Genomic DNA, 18,013 nt, shown 5'->3' with positions numbered 1-18,013 from the left:
GAGTGCTACCACTTTGTAACTAGCTTTGTCTTCTGAATAGTGGATATCCTGGGTTTAGTTGCCCTAGATGGTTTTTCTCTTAATTGAGTTTCCACTTTGTCAACAAAATATTTGTCTCCTTTAAATTCGGCATTTAATATTTTGTTGCACATTGTTCACACACACAGTTAATTAGAAGTCTAATAATTTTCAATTGGTATCAAAGCGGGTACACTCCGTTTAAAGGATTTAATTCCTGAGTGTGATCCTTATCTCTTTGTGACTTCTATTTTTTTATTACACCTTTTATCATGAATTCTTCTCAGTTATCTAATGAGGATTTTGATGTCAAGCTCTTTAAGGTTTTTAATAAATTGAAGAATGCTCAACATTCTAAAGTTTCTCATAAAGAGCTTAAAAAGGTGAAGCAAGAAAAAGAGTCTTTGATTGTTCAATTATTTGAATCATATGCTTTGATTGACTCTTTGAAATCTGAGAATACCATGCTATTTGGCATTATTGATACACATGAGAATAAATTAAAAGAATCTGAAGATCTCTTAAAAAAATTCTCAAGTGATAATTTGAAAAGCATGCTTTGTATTCATTAAGATATTTCTAACAAGCCTGCTTTAATTGTTAATGATATGAGTACTTCTACTTCACATGCTTCTGATTCTGAATTAGATTCTATTGATATTAAGCATGTGATAGTAGATACAACTTGTTTAGAAAATGCTTGCTTAAATAATCATGTGATGCCAAAGTCCAAGGAATCAGGAACACGAGGTAAGTTTGTTCCTACTTGTCATAACTGTGGGAAAATTCGTCATATTAGGCCAAATTGTTATTTGTTGAAATCCCACAGGCCTTGGATTAAGCAGGATGCTCTGAGGAAAAGTGAAGTTGAAGATTCTTCCTCCTCAAAATTTGTCCCTCCGCATAAGAGACATATAAAAGCTAAGGGCAATGTTATTTGTAAGAATGCTAATTCTGCAGAGAATATCAAGAAGCATTCAAACAAAAGAAGCTTGCCCACCTGTCATCACTGCGGCATCACCGGTCACATCTGACCTAAATGTCCACAGCTCCAGGCTCAAAAGTCGAAGGTTCAGAGGAAGCTGCCAACAAGAGCTACATCAGGCACTCTACCTCCTACGACACTTCAGGCTCCACGGCATCAGTAGTAGTTTGTGTCCCACCTATTAGAGTGGCAAATCAAAGAAGAACAAATCAATGCGCTACAAGAGAAAGTCGTAGTAGGCCACTAGCAACCATAGCTATGAAAGGTTGCTGAGCCTGATGCAAGGTATGCTAAGAAGAATGGACAACATGGACAAGACGTGCAAGCCGCCACCATGGAACAAGCAGGTATGGGTCAAAAATGATGAGACCATTCACCCCTTGAGGGAGAGTGGACTCACCTAGTAAAGGTGAAGTCTTACCATGCATAGGATTTTGGTTCCTAAATCCTTATGCATGTCAGTTATGTTTGCATTGCATAGTTTATCTTGTCATATCTTATTCATGCCTTGCATTCTGTTTGAGGAACCGGTTATTTTATCCCCTATATTTTCTCTTGTTGTCTTGAGAAACATCTGCAGATATTTTTTTGGGGGATAACAGTTAAAGCACGTCTGGCGGCTGCTTTTCTGTCTTGGTATTTCTAAATCTCTCTCCCTGAGAACAGGTTTGGTTTTACCTTACATGCTAGGACTAGATGTCATTTCCTTTTCCATAAGCATGTCTTTGTTGTTTTACTGTTTATTGGTTTTCAACAAAAATAATAATAATAATAATAATTTTGGGAGAGAAGATGCGGAATTTTTATTTTTTCTTTTGATAGCTTTTCAGATATTGTATATGTTTTTGCCTAATATCTCAGTTCATTGTGCATTAATTGAATATGCTTATATATGATTGAGAGTTTATGTCTGATATCTGCTAAGTTTTCCTGTTGCATCTTAATGATAGATAGTTTTCCTCATGCGATGAAAATGTGCACTATCCAAGGCTCCCATAAGGTACATCATTTTTCTCTCTGACTTCTTGCTTCTGAAAATTCTAATGAGAGAGATGTTTTTGATTAGATGGTCAAATTGACCAATATGCCAGTTGAATCTACAGCCTAAAAATTCTAGCATTCGCTCTAGGTTGCAGCACCATAAGAAACAAGCAATTATTCTTTTGAATTCAGTGTTATATGCTTATATTCACTACTTTTGTGCTGAATTAGCTTTATATCTTGTCCTTCATGGTGCAAGTAAAATTTTATCTTGTCCTTCATGGTACAAGTAAAACAATTAGGAGTTGCATCTTAAGGGGAGTGTATCAGATGAGGGTGGCTAGTTCCTAGTAAGATAAGGTTTGACTTTTACTGATCTAACATTGACTTTCTCTCTTGTTTAGAAAATCCAGTTGCTTTAAGTCATATCAATGAACTTCATACCTTATTGACAAAGCTTTCACACACACACCCATTGCATGAGTTGAGTAATATATTTAAAATTTCTATCTGCAGGGAAATTTGTACTTATTGAATACTTAACTCTCATTCATATATTTGCATATTTTTGCAATGTTATTCGATTGCCTTATCAGTTGATTATATATGCGTGTTCTAAAGCTAACTTTAGGGAAAAATATTTTTTTGCAAATTTTCCTCAAGTTTCAGATTTTCAGTGTGAAGCGTCCGGACGAACCTATTCTTACGTCCGGACAAGCGCGATCTTGTCGTACGCTGTCCTAGCAGTAGCCGTTCGGACGGTTTAGTGACATGTCCAGACGAGATCTCTACAAGTTTAAGACTTGCGTCTCTTTCTCTGTCATACACACATCTTTGCATTTTTATTGACTTATCATGTCATGGTGTGTGTTTTTCTCGCGGATTTCTCCCAAGATTTTGGTATTCTCTGCACATTTCTTCTCATTCCATGGTATTTGATGTATCTTCCTTTGTTCTTTTAAGTTTTTGTGCTTTTTAGAATATTAGAATATTTGGTGATTGGAATTTCTTTTTGAGATATTATGCATGAAAATCCTATTTTGTTTGTGTGTTGGGTTGATATTGATATATCTGGGTCATATGGATTGCGATCTTTGCTTTTGTAATACTTGGGCATCCAATTGACAGTTGTCATAATACCACTTTCTTTTTTGGACTAACAGGATCTAATATTTCTTTGTGGTGTTATTTTTGGAAATATTTCTATTTAAATCTTTTCAAGAATATGTCATCCAGGAGCTCCCAACACAATATCTGACAGATGGATCCTTTGGAAAACTAACTAATGTTGGAGTCGGATGTTCAAATTCCAAATGTCTCAGGTTTAAGATGAGCCTTTTCCCCTAGCTCATGTAGAGTCTTCCGTAGCATTCCCTTAAATTTGTATCAGTTAGAGGTTCAGTGGTGAATCTCCTCATTTATCTAGCAGACCAGTTGCTTAGAGGATTTCAATCGCCGGATAATCAGTTTCAGGCTTTTCAAAATCAAGAGATTGAAGGTTTTTTTAGTCCATGGTTCCCGGCTTCCTAAGCTAGAAGCCGAAGTAGTACAAATCCAGCTTTTTATACCGATTTCTCTCCGTTACTTGATTTTAGTGGATCAGCAGGATTTGGTACTTGGAGGATTTTTGTTCCTCTCTTTTGGGCCATTTGCAAACCCTTCCCTATTTTCCTATTGTTTTGGATTTTAGAACGTTTTTGTCTGTGGATTTTTTATACTCTGTTTACCCTTGTCCTACTAAAACATCTAGGTGGAGTATTTTATTACTGTGGTCTTTTTATACTCTGTTTACCCTTTGTCTCTTTGAGACAAAAAATGGGGAGTATATGTTAGTTTTAAACCGAAAATGTATTTTTAACTCGGTCGAGTGATTTTTGTCCCAGAATGGCCAAAAGGGGGGTTTGTTAGTTTTTGTTGGCTACATTCTGTTGGACAAAATCACTTCTATGTAATGTTGCTACTTTCACAAGGATGCTTTATTCAGAGTCTACACTTCAGTTATGAGCTTCAAGAAGACTCTGTGCAAAATTCAAAACAGTCAATTCAGTTCCCTTGCATCCGTCCAGACGACAAGATATACCGTTCAGACACTCATTTGTCAAAGCATCATCCGTCTGGACAACGAGAACTTTCCTTCTGAACACCCATCAGTGTCTAGAAGCTTCGAACTGTTCAAGGTTGCATTCGTCCGGACGTAATAGCAAATCGTCCGGACGCTATTCGGAGTTTGAAAAGAATCCAACGTTCAAGTGTAATGATAATGCAAAATATCATATTTTTCTCCTTTAATGTTTAGTCTTTACTCCTTATTTGGTTTCTAAATGTACTCATTATTCTTTTATTTTGATTTAGGATGCAATAGAGGCGTTAAATGCAAAACAAAGATAATTGAGCGATTTTGGACAGTTTCGACATTACTTCGTAATCTGGGCATAACTCTCTCATAAAAGCTCCGATTGAGATGATTCAAGATGTTATGGAACACCAAGAAAAATATCTACAACTTTCATGTTTTATGTTTTGAGAGATAATAATTGAATCAAGGTCGAAATCGGGCTTGAAGTTGACGTTCTAATAAGCAGTCTATTTGTGGAAGTTTTCAGATCTTGTGCACAAAAGTCCAGCTGAAAATACCACCTTCCTAGTTATATTAGGACTTTATTTTATTTTTAATATTTTCCTTAATTAGTCAGATTTGGATATTGTTATTTTAGAATAAGCTTTAGAATATCGTTAGAAGATAAGAGATAAGCTTTATAATATTATCTTTAGAAGATAAGGGATAAGCTTTAGCATATTTTTAGGAGATTTTGTAGGCTTCTAATATGGGGGATGAATGTGTATAAAGTGGGAGAATCATCATACTAGAAATCATAATTCTCTTCCCTCTTCTCTAACTTCTCCTTTTAGTTTTAATTATGACCCTGCACGGCTAAACTTTCATAATTGGTCAAAGGAAATAGAAGCCTCGGAATCAATAAAATTGTGAGATCTAATTTGTTTTTATTATTTAATTTATGCTTTGAGTATCAGATATTCTTCTGTGTCTATTTCCATGATTGTCTCGTTTAATTACTAGGAGGCCTACTAGTTTATTATTCCTTGCAATTTACTGCTGGGTTAGATATCAAACCTGTAATTGTTTGATCCCTCTAATTTGTGAAGTAACTAAGATTTAATGATTTGCTGCGTTAGAAATTATTAAATCTTAGGAAGAACGCCCGACGAAATTAAATGCAACCGCTTGTGCTTGTGTTGTTTCATTTCATCGATCTTTCTAATTCTTAAGGCTGCTACTAAATTAAACCTTTAGCGCTTGTCTTGGGATATTTAGTAGTTAGGGTTAATTAGAGTGCTTGTCTTCTAATTAACTACGACTAAGGAGAGATAGGAAAATAGTTCTAACGGTGAATATTCAAAACATGAATTGATATATACTTGCATCAATGATCAGTTGTAAAATCTGATGGTGGATGTTGACTTAGACCAATGTTTGTTATTTTGATTTATACTTTAATTTGAATTGTTCCTTAGTTGTTCTTCTTAAAATTATTTTCGTTATACTCAAAACTCCCCATCCTTATTCACGTAGCATAAAACTAGGGTAAATATTCTCTGTGGGATCGACCCTTACTTGCACTGCTACATATATTTTCAGAAGTAAAGGTTTTATTTTTGGTTGCTTGCGACAGCACAGCAAAGTGCATTCATCCGGACGACGTGGCAATACTGTCCGAACGCCATTCAGTGTTCGACCAGCTATGGGATTTCTTTCCAAAACACAAATATGGGAAGATCGCTGCAACCATCCGAACGCGTTCATCCATAAGGCAAGTTGCGCATTCAAAATTCAGACGTCCGAATGACAGCATTCATGGTCCGGACGCGCGAGCTACATATATGGAAATTACGTGCATCTGATCAACCGTCCTGATGACCAATCCCTTGGTCCGGACGCACGAAGCCTTAATATGAAAATTACATATAGCTGAAGTGTGACCTCCCGGACGCAGCTCAAATTAGGAAAGAATTTCAGCGAAATTTTGGAAAGCCGATCGCACAATTGTCCGTCCGGACGCCTTATGTCTACCATCCGGACGGCGCCTAGGTTTATCAAGCCAGACGCTCATTTGAACCTGGAGCCTATAAATATAGGTCCCTAGGCTTGAGAATTGTAAGAATTCGGTAGTAAATTTCTTGTAGCTTAGAGAGGGTGTTTAGGGAGATATTGAAGATCTGCTAGCTCTCTAGCTTTTGCCAGTGTGTGATTTGATCAGCTGTGAAGTCTATCTTAGTGATTGGCTTTAATGTAAAGGATTCCATTGAAGACCCCTTCAGGTAAGAGACCTGGTTCGAAGGCGTTCTTGTTGGGTTACACATCAGAGTTCAAGGTACGACCACTGTATCAGGGGTATGTGAGTGCTACTACTTTGTTACTATCGTTGTCTTCTGAATAATGGATATCCTGGGTTTGGCTGCCCCGGAGTGGTTTTTCTCTTAATTGAGTTTCCACTTCGTCAACAAAATATTTGTCTCCTTTAAATTTCGCATTTAATATTTTGTTGCACACTATTCACACACACTGTTCACACACAGAGTTAATTAGAAGTCAAATAATTTTCAAAGACCTTTTACAATTCTGATTCGGAGTTCTCTGGGCGGCATTCGGACTCAAGTTGAGGCCGTTCAGACGGTGAACTGTGCAACTGGCTTTTCATAATGTGCTTCACGCAATACCATATCAGGGCCATGTCCGAACGGTGCTGCCTTAGAGTCCAGATGATTGCACTTCTGCTACACACAATTATCATAATAAGGACTAGAGTCCGAAGGGTGTTGCCTTGACGTCCAGATGGTTGCAATTTTTCTTCACGTCTTGCCTTATCAAAGATAGCGTCCGGACGGTGTAGACTTGACGTCTGGATGGATGCAGCTGTCTTTCCATATCTGTGCCTGCGAATGAAACCCTTTTACTTGTCGAACACTAACTGGCATCTGGACGGTATTGACACATCGTTCTAACGGATACATTTGAACGCTGGATTCTTCTCGAACTCTTAAGAGCGACTGGATGCGTTGTTACGACTTCCGGACGGATGCAAGTTTGAACAATTTGAATCTTCTAGACACTGATGGGCGTCTGGATGCATGTATGGGCCCGTCCAGATGGAAGCTTGGGATCCGACTTTTCTGACTAGGAATCTGCACAGAATCTTCTTTGAACTTCTTGAAGCACATTTCTGACATGAAGACTCTGAAATAAATGGCATCCCTAATTATGTAGCAACATTACATCAAAGTGATTTTGTCAAACAGAATGCAGCCAATCTTTTCCACTTTTAGATCTTGTGTTCACCATGTTGAATTTATTTATTTATTTGAAGTTAGAAACAACAAAAATTTGTTCCCACATACAGCGCCAAACTGTTAGAACAGTTTTTGGGTCAAATATGAGAATCTCTATAGGAGATATCCTTCACTTGGGCTATTCCTAGATGTTATTAAGGTTCCCAGTTGGAGATTAGTGTTCCTGCAATATAAGGAGATGGTTAAAAGGTCCCTAGCTTAGACTGAAGACACTCCAATGATTAAGTTAGATGTTTGTGTTTGCAGTGAAAGAAGAATGTATGGCGAGAACCCCAGAGAGAGAGAGAGAGAGAGAGAGAGAGAGAATAAGAGGAAGAGGTAAAGCATCCGAGAGAGAAAAAAAGTCCCCTTACTGTGCTGCTCCTTCCTCTATTTAAAGTTTCCTCTGGTACCTTTTTCTTGCTTCTCTTTCCTCTTTTTTTTTCTTTTTTTTTTCGTGTACTTCTTTAACGGTTTCTATTCTTTTGTCTCTAACCAAGTTTTGACGAAACAGGCGAGGTTGAACTTTGTACTGTATTATTATTGATTATGTTCGCATTCAGACGTCTTGCGAAGATATGGCTTTCAAATCACTCCATACGTGCCCTTACCCATTTAATGAGAAGTTGCTCCCTTCCATACTTAGGACCCATACTTGGGTCTCTTTTCTCTCTTTTTATATTCTTATTTGGCGGATAAGGAATTCGAATAGTTGTGATCGAAAAATCTCTAACAAATTGGGAGTTAGGTGGGCTGAATCTCTTAAGCTCAACTTTCAGGAAATGGGCCGGTACCTTGCGGCCCAATTCCTAACATTTCTTATCATAAGCTTTCAATCTTTGATCTTAGTTTCGTAGATAAAGTGCTCAAAAGGCCTACAAAAAAAATTATGTTTATATTAATTTATATTTTATTAGTTTTCAATTAATTACTATAGCGTTGTTGTGATGCCCAAATTCAATTGGATATTACATAAGTACTTTACCCATTTTATATTAAAATATATCAGGCATTGGCTATATTAACATTGTTACTCTGACCATTTTTATATAAAATATATTAGGCCATTAGTTGTACTAATGCCCTTACTCCGCCTGGTTTTATATAAAATATATTAGGCATTGGCTATTACTCTGGTCGCTATACTAATGTCTTCATAGTGCCAATTTTTCTTAAAAATATTTTAGGTATTGACTATATAAATGTTGTAGTAATGCCCGTATAAAAATACGTGAAAATTCTACTTACCTACTTTTAAATATGCCCTCCTAATATCCAAGTGATATTATGATGTTTAAATTATGTTGTTAAAATGCCAAAATGACAAGAGTCTAGATGATAGCCTTTTGATGAGTTTAGACTAATATCGTGTTACATGTATTTTGGGTAGATTGTGGTGAATTTGGTGTCGGGAGTCTCCTAGCAGTCTTCTAAAATTCTAAGTATAATACTTACAGACTTATTTTACAAATGATTTATAAATACATATTTGTGATTATGAGTTCCCTAGCCATTAGACCTGCTGTGATCTTTTCCTTTATAACGTTGTGCGCAACTAATCTTGACAGTGTTAGCCGAATAACTCCCAACACCTGTCTGTCGAGTAGGGCCCAATCTTTGGCTTTTAAATTGTCTAGTTTCTCCCCCAGAAGAGGCAGATATATAGTTTTTTCCTATACAGATAATCTTCAATCTGCATCTTCCACTACCCAAAATTTGTGCCATTAAACTTCTCGATTCCAATCCTTCCTTCTCTTGCTATTGCACTAACCCGAACCAAAAGAGCTCTGACACAAGTTGTTAGAAAATACGTAATATTTTCCAAGACTCGTGGGATGCAAAAAATAAGAAAAAAGCAAAATGAAAGACTTTCATGCAATTACACAAGAACAACAAGATTTACGTGGTTCACTGTTAAGGACTACGTACATAGAGTTGCAACACATTTCTCATAAAATAATAAAAGAGACTTTTACAATCCACAAACATTGATTAAACTATTCAACCCTCAAACTCCTCTATAGAAAACCTCTATAAAAAACCTAGAAAATATCTCAGTTTTTTCACAATTTTCTCATAACAATTAAGTCTCATAACAAGTCTTTAAATAGAAAACCAGAACTTTAAAGCTACTATGTCCAGATGCCCCTACGGTTTTGTAGCTTCATGTCCCGTATGTCCGGACACGCTAACGCGCTGTCTGGACATGCACAAAAAAAATCTCTCTCTAGAACTCTTATCTGGATGGGCCCTACTACCTGTTCAGATAGGCTTGGCAAAAACAAGCCTGTAAGTACCTGTCCGGACAGGGTGTGCAGCCTGTCCGGACCAGGCTCCACAAGCCATTAGTTTAGAAGTCAGGGGAGTTTAAACAAAATGATAGAAGCCTAATCTTTTAAAAAAAAAAAAAAAAAATTAGACACTTTCCTTCAGACCAAAAATAGAAAGTAGGATTATGGTTTCTGATGATTGCCCTTAAAGAGCGAATTGCCAAGGCACCGGCCAGAAAATATTGTAATTCCAGAAAATGTCCAATGAAAAAGCATTTACATTGATATTGGCTTACTTTCCATGGAAAGCAACGTTTACCTAAAATCTCAGATTCATCCATTACAATCTGTCTTCAGTGTGCGTGCCCCTAGCTTGGCGAATAAATTTGGAAGACAATCTAAATTACACAACCACAAGGACTGATTGTGTATTTTTCCCTTAGTAATAAGCTGTACATCTAAATTACTTCAGATTCTGGCCACGATTTATTCCACAGAAATCTCGAAGTCTGAGGAAAATGTGGCTCGATATAGTTCTGATCAGTTCATATGAGATTCAAACCATTTAAAGATCAGCTCAGAATGCAAGCTAGTCATTTCATGGTAAGCGAATGCAAGATTCAGTTCCTCCTGAATGTGTTGTGCTAAATGCTGATCTGGGAAATAAGTCTTATTCTCCCTGAGAGCTGCCTTCCAACGTGTTGCACGCCCATCATTCTTCATATATCCATTTTCATCAATGAAGCCCTTGTCCCGGAGAAGCTCAAATAACTTTGCAGAAAAAGTTTGATCAATACCTGGGATTCTGTCAGCTAAAATATGTGGAGACAAGGGGAACTCCATGCATTCAATCTCTGCCACATCAACACCTTTATTTCTCAAACGCTCCAAATTTTCATGTATCTTCTGCTGCCTATATATATCTTTGGGCATGTGCACAAACAGTGTAGGTGGATAATCCTCACTGATATCCATCTTTTCGAATACGCCTTCAGCAATCATAAGTGTAATACTACTGAATTTCAACTCATTGGCCAGTACAGAAACAAAATACCCTCCAGAGGAGGCTCCCAAAGCTACAATAGGAAGTTGTTGAAGCTTATTTTTCTCTACCCACCACTTCAAAATATCTTTAACAATTAATCTTTCCTCCACAAATGTCCAGCATCTCCCCACACTTGATATGGTAAGAACAGCAAACTTTCGAGCAAGAGCGTGAAGGACAAGAAGCCTTTCTTCGGGCAACCCAATGCAATTAGAGCAGGTAGAAGATCTGTCCCAAAAGTTTACAGCTCTGCCATTGCACCCATGAGCCAGAAAGATAACTGCCTTTGGTGTATCAGGTATTTGCCATATAATTTCCGTTCCATTCTTGACCTCAATAGTTGGATGAAATTGCACCAAAGACTCTAAGCTATTCCATTTTTGCTTCAGAAGTCCAGATGATAATCTGGAATTTTGACCATTGTCACGATATATCGAGATTAAAACTAGAATAATAAGAATGAGAGACGTGATCAAAATTGAGACCCTACACTTTTGAGGCCCATTCCAAGCTTTCGATCTGTTTCCAAGCTTCCACATTACTGCAGAGAGAGAGAGAGAAGAGTTTTTCTGAATGAATTCTCAAAATTACGAATATGACATAAATGCAATATAAAGTGGATAAATTTTTAAATACATTTTCTGTAAATGATTAAGGTTTATAACCATTACAGTAGCAAGCAGGCTCCATATTTAAAATAAGTTTATCGGTCTTCAATGTTTCAATTCAAAACCAATGGAAACAAACCTCCAGTCGGCTAAGCCTGACACAACTCTTTGGCTATGTTGGGTTGCATTTCTCATTTTCACAACCAAAAGAAAAAGGTATATATTGCCTACTTCAAGCATGAGCATGAAACTCTTAACAAATGACAATGTCATCTATTAATCACATCGGATGAGTTTAAACTGATAATTCTGAAGTGTTCTTTCATCTGGTGAGCAAAAATATCCGTAATATGCAGTCAAGAAAAGACTTGAGAAAGAGCAAGCTTAGAAGCCAAAGAAATGTTAAGACATATGATTTAGGTACAAGTGGATATTCTTTAAGTTTTCAGTCATTTAAAGTCAGTGATATGTTGGTAAGTTAATAATTTCTTCTACATGGACTGTAGTAGTGCTCCAGCTCCATTTGTAAACCAGTGTCAGCCTTGCCAAGATAGGTCTTGGGAGGGTACCTTTGGCAATAGTCCTAAACTTCAAAATTTAAGCAAGAAGTGGCTGCACACTTGCCCTTGATAGCCTAAGACTTTTACATTTCCATTCTTGATTGAGTTCAATAAAACACCCTTCGTGCATCTTTTTGTTGTGCAAATTTTGCCAAGTATCTAACTTCAATTTGAAATTTTTTAATTCTAAAGTCCTAGTCCTAGTCCTAGCAGAAATAAGAGATGCCTACTGTCGGTATCTATGCACTCTTAATTCAAAGGAGATTTATGAATAATGCTGTATACTACACCCCATCTCAAGATTGATGGCACTGTCACGTCAGCCCAGTAGAGTAGAATAGAGATGAAATAAATGTAATATATAGCATTTCTCGAGATTTATACATTGATTGACAGGAGCGTGGCCGACCGGAACTGTTTTCTTCGTCCTCCCTTATTTCTCTTTGATGCCATCTTAATACTACATAAGACCACAATCAACTTTTGTTTCCCAAAAATCCAGACCGTAAGAAAGATTTATTATTATTACTATTTTTAGTTTTATTTATTTATTTATTCTTGCATAGCATGTCATTAAATCCATAACTTACAGCCCAAACCCTAAAAATCTACCATCCCACAAATTTCTCTCATTTAGAAATCTACTTGAACCCAAATTACACATATTACAATCTGCAAGCTCTACCAATCTATCTATTAATGCCCCGACTTCCTCGAAATATTTCATCAAAGTTCAGTAAAGATCAAAAGTAGAATCTGCTACAACAATTATGAGAATTCTAATACTGAATCTTAGCTTCTGTTTGGTAACTGAAAAAGAGAGAGAGAGAGAGAGAGAGAGAGAGAAAGCAAAGTTCTGAGACCCAAATTCAGAGCATAAACAACGAAAACATACCTGGAAAAGTTTGATCAGAGAGAGAGCCAAGATCTGAGTTTTCAAAGTGAGCTTTCAAAGTAATGTTAATTTCCGGTGGCTGGGGCTAATGTCCACCAAAAATTTTGAAATTCTCTAGGAAATATACATTTGTTTTATAAATTGATCCCCAAAAATAAATCTTCTGCCCCTCTCTAAAGTTTTTTCTTTTAGTTTTACTCCCTCTTCCAGCATGAAAAACCAAAAATGCCCTCTTCATTTAGTTTCCTTCCGGTTGGCTTCTATCCAAACTTGATTCTAGAAGCAAAATTTAATACTTCAACTTTCACTTTTACTGACTGATATAGGGATTGGAAGATTTGCACAAGACACAACCCATCTATTTTTGTTTCTTTTCCTACTGTAGTTATTGGTTTGCTTGGTTTCCCTTTTTTCGGAGGAGTGTCTGATGTGGTCACAAGCGTATCAATAATAAAATAAACTACTCGTAATAAAACGAATATTTGTATAATAGGGTTTATGTGAGGGTGTCGAACCTTAAAGACTGTGGGTTATTGTTAAGTTATTGAAATTAACTCTAATCTAATTCAGGAAAGATATTTGATTTTTGTTTTATAATTGAAACTAAATAAAAACATAAAAGTAAAAGTAAGATAGTATGGAGAAGATATAAAAAATTGATTTCACCACTACTCTCGTAATAACGGTAAATTGCATTTAACATGGAAATTTCACTTATATGAATGATATGACTCGTGTGTGTTTGTCAAGTACCCAACGATGTCATCAAGAAATTTCTTTTATTAAGAGATAAGAATAACCTATCTTCAATTGGTATGGATCGTCCACCTAACCACAAAAATGCGGTACGATCCTCTTTCCTAGGTATAAGTTATCAAATCTTATAATTAGCTTACACGTAATCAAGGGATAAGCATAACTCATCTTTTGGCAATGCATGAATTGTTCTACCTAAATTAAACTAACTAGGGTGTAGAGCAATTCATCCTTCCTAGGCATGACCTATCAAACCCTCTTGATTTGTGTCTATTAAAACCATTGTAAAACTGTAACGCCCCAAATTTGAACCAGCAAATTCGTAAGCAGAAACCTCCGGTTTCCACGTGACGTTACTACCTCAGAGATAAACTCTCGCAGCGGAAGATATAATTTATCCAACAGGCTTGAATTAAATAACACATCAAAGCTTTATTGAGTGATAAACGTAATTAAAGTATTACATTTCAAATTGATACAAGAATTCACTACAATCATCAACTACATTATCGAACAGTTCTAATTCCTGTAATGTTAACAAACTCCTATCCTTGAGCTTTATACACTTTCGTACCTGCAACATGGGCTATACCGCCCATATATAAATACATGGGTCAGTCAACTGCTTTCAATAATGATAAGATTACTGATTTAATTAAAAGTATGCGATGCAACAATGTGTAGTGCAACAATATGAGAACAATTATAAACACTTATGCCAAGGACTCAAACTCCGAAATCTCTATTCTTTCTACGGGCTTTTCACTGAGGGTCCTTTCTTAAGGCCTCAGTCCTGGGTTGTCTATCCCTCTCAGAGTACCAAACCCACATACTAGGGTTGTCTATCTCTCACAGGGCCTCAAATCCCACAAAACTCCATGGATGTCTATCTCTCTCAGAGCCTCAAACCCACCAACTGGGTTGTCTATCTCTCTCAGAGCTTCAAAGCCGAGGATGTGTATCTTTCCTATATCCATGGATGTCTATCTCTCTCAGAGCCTCAAACCCACCAACTGGGTTGTCTATCTCTCTCAGAGCTTCAAAGCCGAGGATGTCTATCGCTCCTAAATCTAAGAATGTCTATCCCTCAGAGCTTCAAACCCACCAACTGGGTTGTCTATCCCTCTCAGGGCTTCCTATCTGTCTCTATGCCTTAATACTAAAACATGTCATATTACAACCAATATGCTCCAAACAAGTTGCATACTATTAAATAAAACAGATATCAAAACATTATGGAAAGCTCCACTTGATCATTCTGAGTGAGTAAGGAATACTCACAGTCTTTTTGTACAGTTTCTCAGTTCATCATATTAAGGATTTTTACTAGAAAATCCAGTGAAAATAGTGAGTTCGGTCGCCGGAAAGTCGCCGGAAAAGTCGCCGGAGTGTCTACCGGAGACGGGTCGCCAGTGGGTCAGGTTTCCGGGTTCGGGTCATGGGTTGGGGATCACTGCCGGGTTTGGGCTCAGCGGGCCTGGGCTGAAGTCAGCCCATGGGTCTGCAGGTCTGGGCTACGGGTTTTGGGCCTCTGTGGTCTCACGGTTCGGGTCATGATTTCACGCACGGTTACTGGGTTTGCGGGTTAGATCTCGCCGGGTCTGAGATGGGTTTTGACCAGTAGCTGGGATCTGGGCTATGGGTTCTCACGGGCTCGCCGGAGATCGTGTCGTCGGTGTCTTCTGGCCTCGTCGGCGCCACCCACCGGAGGATCGGGTCCGGGCACTCCTCAACTTCCCGATCTCCCTCGACATCTCACGGTCTCTCTACTCTCGGGTCTGCTACAATCGGCCGGAACCCGGCCGAGTTTGGATCGATCTGCTACGGTTCGGCTGGGTCACGGGTCACAGGTTCTGCTACAGTATCTCCGGGTTTCACCTTCACGGGCCACCCGGATCTCTCTCTTCCCATCTCTCAGGTGCTGCCTTTCTCTCCGTTTCAGTCTCACTCTCAGACAACTTCTCTCTCTCTCTCTCGATTAGTTTCTCTCTTCTCACATCTCACGCTCTCATTGCTCTGACTTTCACTGTGCCACCGTGAAGAAGAAGGCAGAGAAGAAGAAACTTAAGGAACTAAAGTGGGGTTATAAAATAATGAAGGAAGAGAAGGAAGGTGCTGGAAATAGTGTTCCAATTATGATAGTCGGCCACTTATAAATATAATATCATTAAACATAATGTGCTGGAAAGAAGGGATAACAAGAAAAGGAGCAGGCATAATGAAAAAGAAGGAGAAGTGCGTCTGCAGAGGGAAGGTGCTCGACTATATAATGTGGTTAATAAACTAATAATGGAAACTAATGATTATATTATAGAGTTTATTCTATTCATGAGTGCAATGACAAGCTGTCCACTAAGTGTTCGACTATATAATGTGGTTAATAAACTAATAATGGAAACTAATGATTATATTATAGAGTTTATTCTATTCATGAGTGCAATGACAAGCTGCCCACTAATTACTCATTGCATCGATAGACTTATAATAATGAGGAGTGGAGAAAATGGTGGGAATAATTAGGCAGAGTAGGAGTTTCAGTGCGGCAGATTGAAGAACACCGAGTAGATTAAAACTGTGAAGTGATGCGTTGGTTGGGAATTATAATTAATGATATTTTATTCATATCTGCCTATTTTATTAACTTAGTAAATTTTCGGATTATCAGATTTATTAAAACACCGTTTATTAAATCAGTTGAAAATATTTATCAAACAATTGATCGTTTATTTATTCACATAATAATCATTTTTCATCTTTAATCAAATTATTAATATGTTTTAAAAACTGGGGCGCTACATTCCTCCCCCCTTAACAGAATTTCGTCCCCGAAATTCGTAAACTATGCTTCGCATAAAGTTTACATTAAGGGAAGATTTAGATTCCTAAATCTTAAGTCTAGTGATACAGTTTTTACAAAAGGCATCTAATTATTAAACAAGAAAGCTAAACAAGTATACTGCACCGTGTGATAATTATCAAATATAAAATTTTAAATTCATTATAACAAGGAGTATGACAGATTAAGCCGAGGTGTAGTTTGAAGAAAAGAAAACATTTCATTTCTCATTATAGGAAAATTTCTTGCACAACAAATCTCTTTTGTGATGATGTTTTCTGATAATCTTGGTGGAAGGCTTGCCAAATAGAAACATGGAAACCAGGAAGAAGAGGAAGGCGAGGCAAGCAATCCAGAAAGGATATGAGTGCGGTACTCATATCGTAGTGCTCTCTCTCTTCTGTCATAGATCGCCATCACCGGATTGAGAGTAGATGCCAGAAAAGTTTATGGTGATGCGAAGGAAGAGAAAGATACTTCATCTTAGAAGCATGATCAAGGATAATCTTGCTTCTGGATGACACGATCAAAAATAATCTTGCTTCGTTGTTTGTGAATCTGGTTGTGATGCTGCATTTTTCTTGATTTAGGTTTGAGGTGGTGATACTACATCTTTCTTCTCAAGAAGTGATGATAGGCTTAAACCAGAAGGAAAATTTTGGCTTTCAAAGTGTGAAGGGTTGAGAGCTCAAAGGTGTGCTTTGCAAGGGAGAAGATGAGTGAATTTATAGAGGAGATTCGAGAGGGGACGGTGCAAGTGGTGCCGACAGTGGGTCGTGAAACGCTCTCTCCTTTTCTCGGAATGCTCATCCAGCTCTATCTCGAGATGCTCTTCCAGCTCTGCAAGGTGCGAAAAGTGCGGCGAGAAATCCGGAAAAGCCATTGGGTGAATTCGGAATTCGAGAAGGTGAAAAGGGTGAAAGTTGATAAATGAGAGAGCTCGTGATTCGAGAGCTGTCTGCTAGTGGTAGTGGCAGCTACGCTCAGAATGACGTTTGATTAGATTGCGTCTCGTTCACTGATTAAGTCCTCTTTTCTTCAGATCTTTTCCAATAACCCCTTCATTTCTATCTTTTCTCCTTCAGGTTCTTTGAGGAGTATCATCATTTCCTTAGTTTCTAAAAATGGCTTCCTCATCCTCTCAAAATAATTTTGATCTAAATGATGCGCCTGTAGTACCAGAAATTTGGCGTCCTTTGTTCCTATCTCAGAGAGGTCCTCTTCTGACTAATGACTCTGTGATGCTGAATGATGCAGTAGCTGCATCCGTGGCTGAAGGCATCATAACTCCTCGAGACGAAAAGTTGTTGGCGGATAGGACTGATGCTCAAGCCATCAATGATTCTTTGGCTTTCAATATTCAGGGCGCCTCTTCGGTTTCAAATATGGCTCGGCGTCTCCAAGTCCGGGGAAATGAAGTTCAAACGCTGAAAGCTCAAATTTCGACTTTGCAGCGAATGTATATGGACTTTAGGCGAAGGAATCGGGTTCTTCAGCAAGAAAATAAAAAGCTGAAGAAGGTGGTAGATTCGTATGAGAAAGACTTGGGAAAGAGGTATGCTGATTTGGAGCAGAACACCAACCGACTCCGAGAACAACATAGGGATCTCTTGCTTGCAGTCCAAAACCTTAGGGTTTTCCGCCCAGAGGCTTAGCCAGGTATTCTATTTGATCTAGAAATTCTTTACTAACAAAAATAAATAACTAACTGCA

General features: G+C 37.8%; 1 protein-coding gene and 1 long non-coding RNA gene across 2 annotated transcripts; both read right to left on the bottom strand.

Annotated features, from left to right (window-relative positions):
* Window positions 1–9,771: 9,771 nt before the first annotated feature.
* LOC133860322 (uncharacterized) lies at window positions 9,772–11,335 on the bottom strand. The gene is made up of 3 exons (XM_062295949.1): window positions 11,311–11,335; window positions 11,136–11,214; window positions 9,772–11,050 (listed from the first exon to the last, which is right to left on the bottom strand). The coding sequence occupies exons 1-3, from the start codon at window positions 11,333–11,335 to the stop codon at window positions 10,141–10,143; spliced, it is 1,014 nt and encodes a 337-aa protein (XP_062151933.1). The 3' UTR covers window positions 9,772–10,140.
* Window positions 11,336–13,876: 2,541 nt separating this feature from the next.
* On the bottom strand, window positions 13,877–18,013 carry LOC133859992 (uncharacterized). The gene is made up of 2 exons (XR_009898837.1): window positions 14,746–18,013; window positions 13,877–14,050 (listed from the first exon to the last, which is right to left on the bottom strand). It is a non-coding gene; the product is annotated as an uncharacterized LOC133859992 (long non-coding RNA).

Source organism: Alnus glutinosa, chromosome 2 (genome assembly GCF_958979055.1).
Source record: "Alnus glutinosa chromosome 2, dhAlnGlut1.1, whole genome shotgun sequence".
Lineage (NCBI taxonomy): Eukaryota > Viridiplantae > Streptophyta > Magnoliopsida > Fagales > Betulaceae > Alnus > Alnus glutinosa.
The sequence above is the reverse complement of the archived record's forward strand: the minus strand, read 5'-3'. Positions and strand labels throughout refer to the sequence as shown.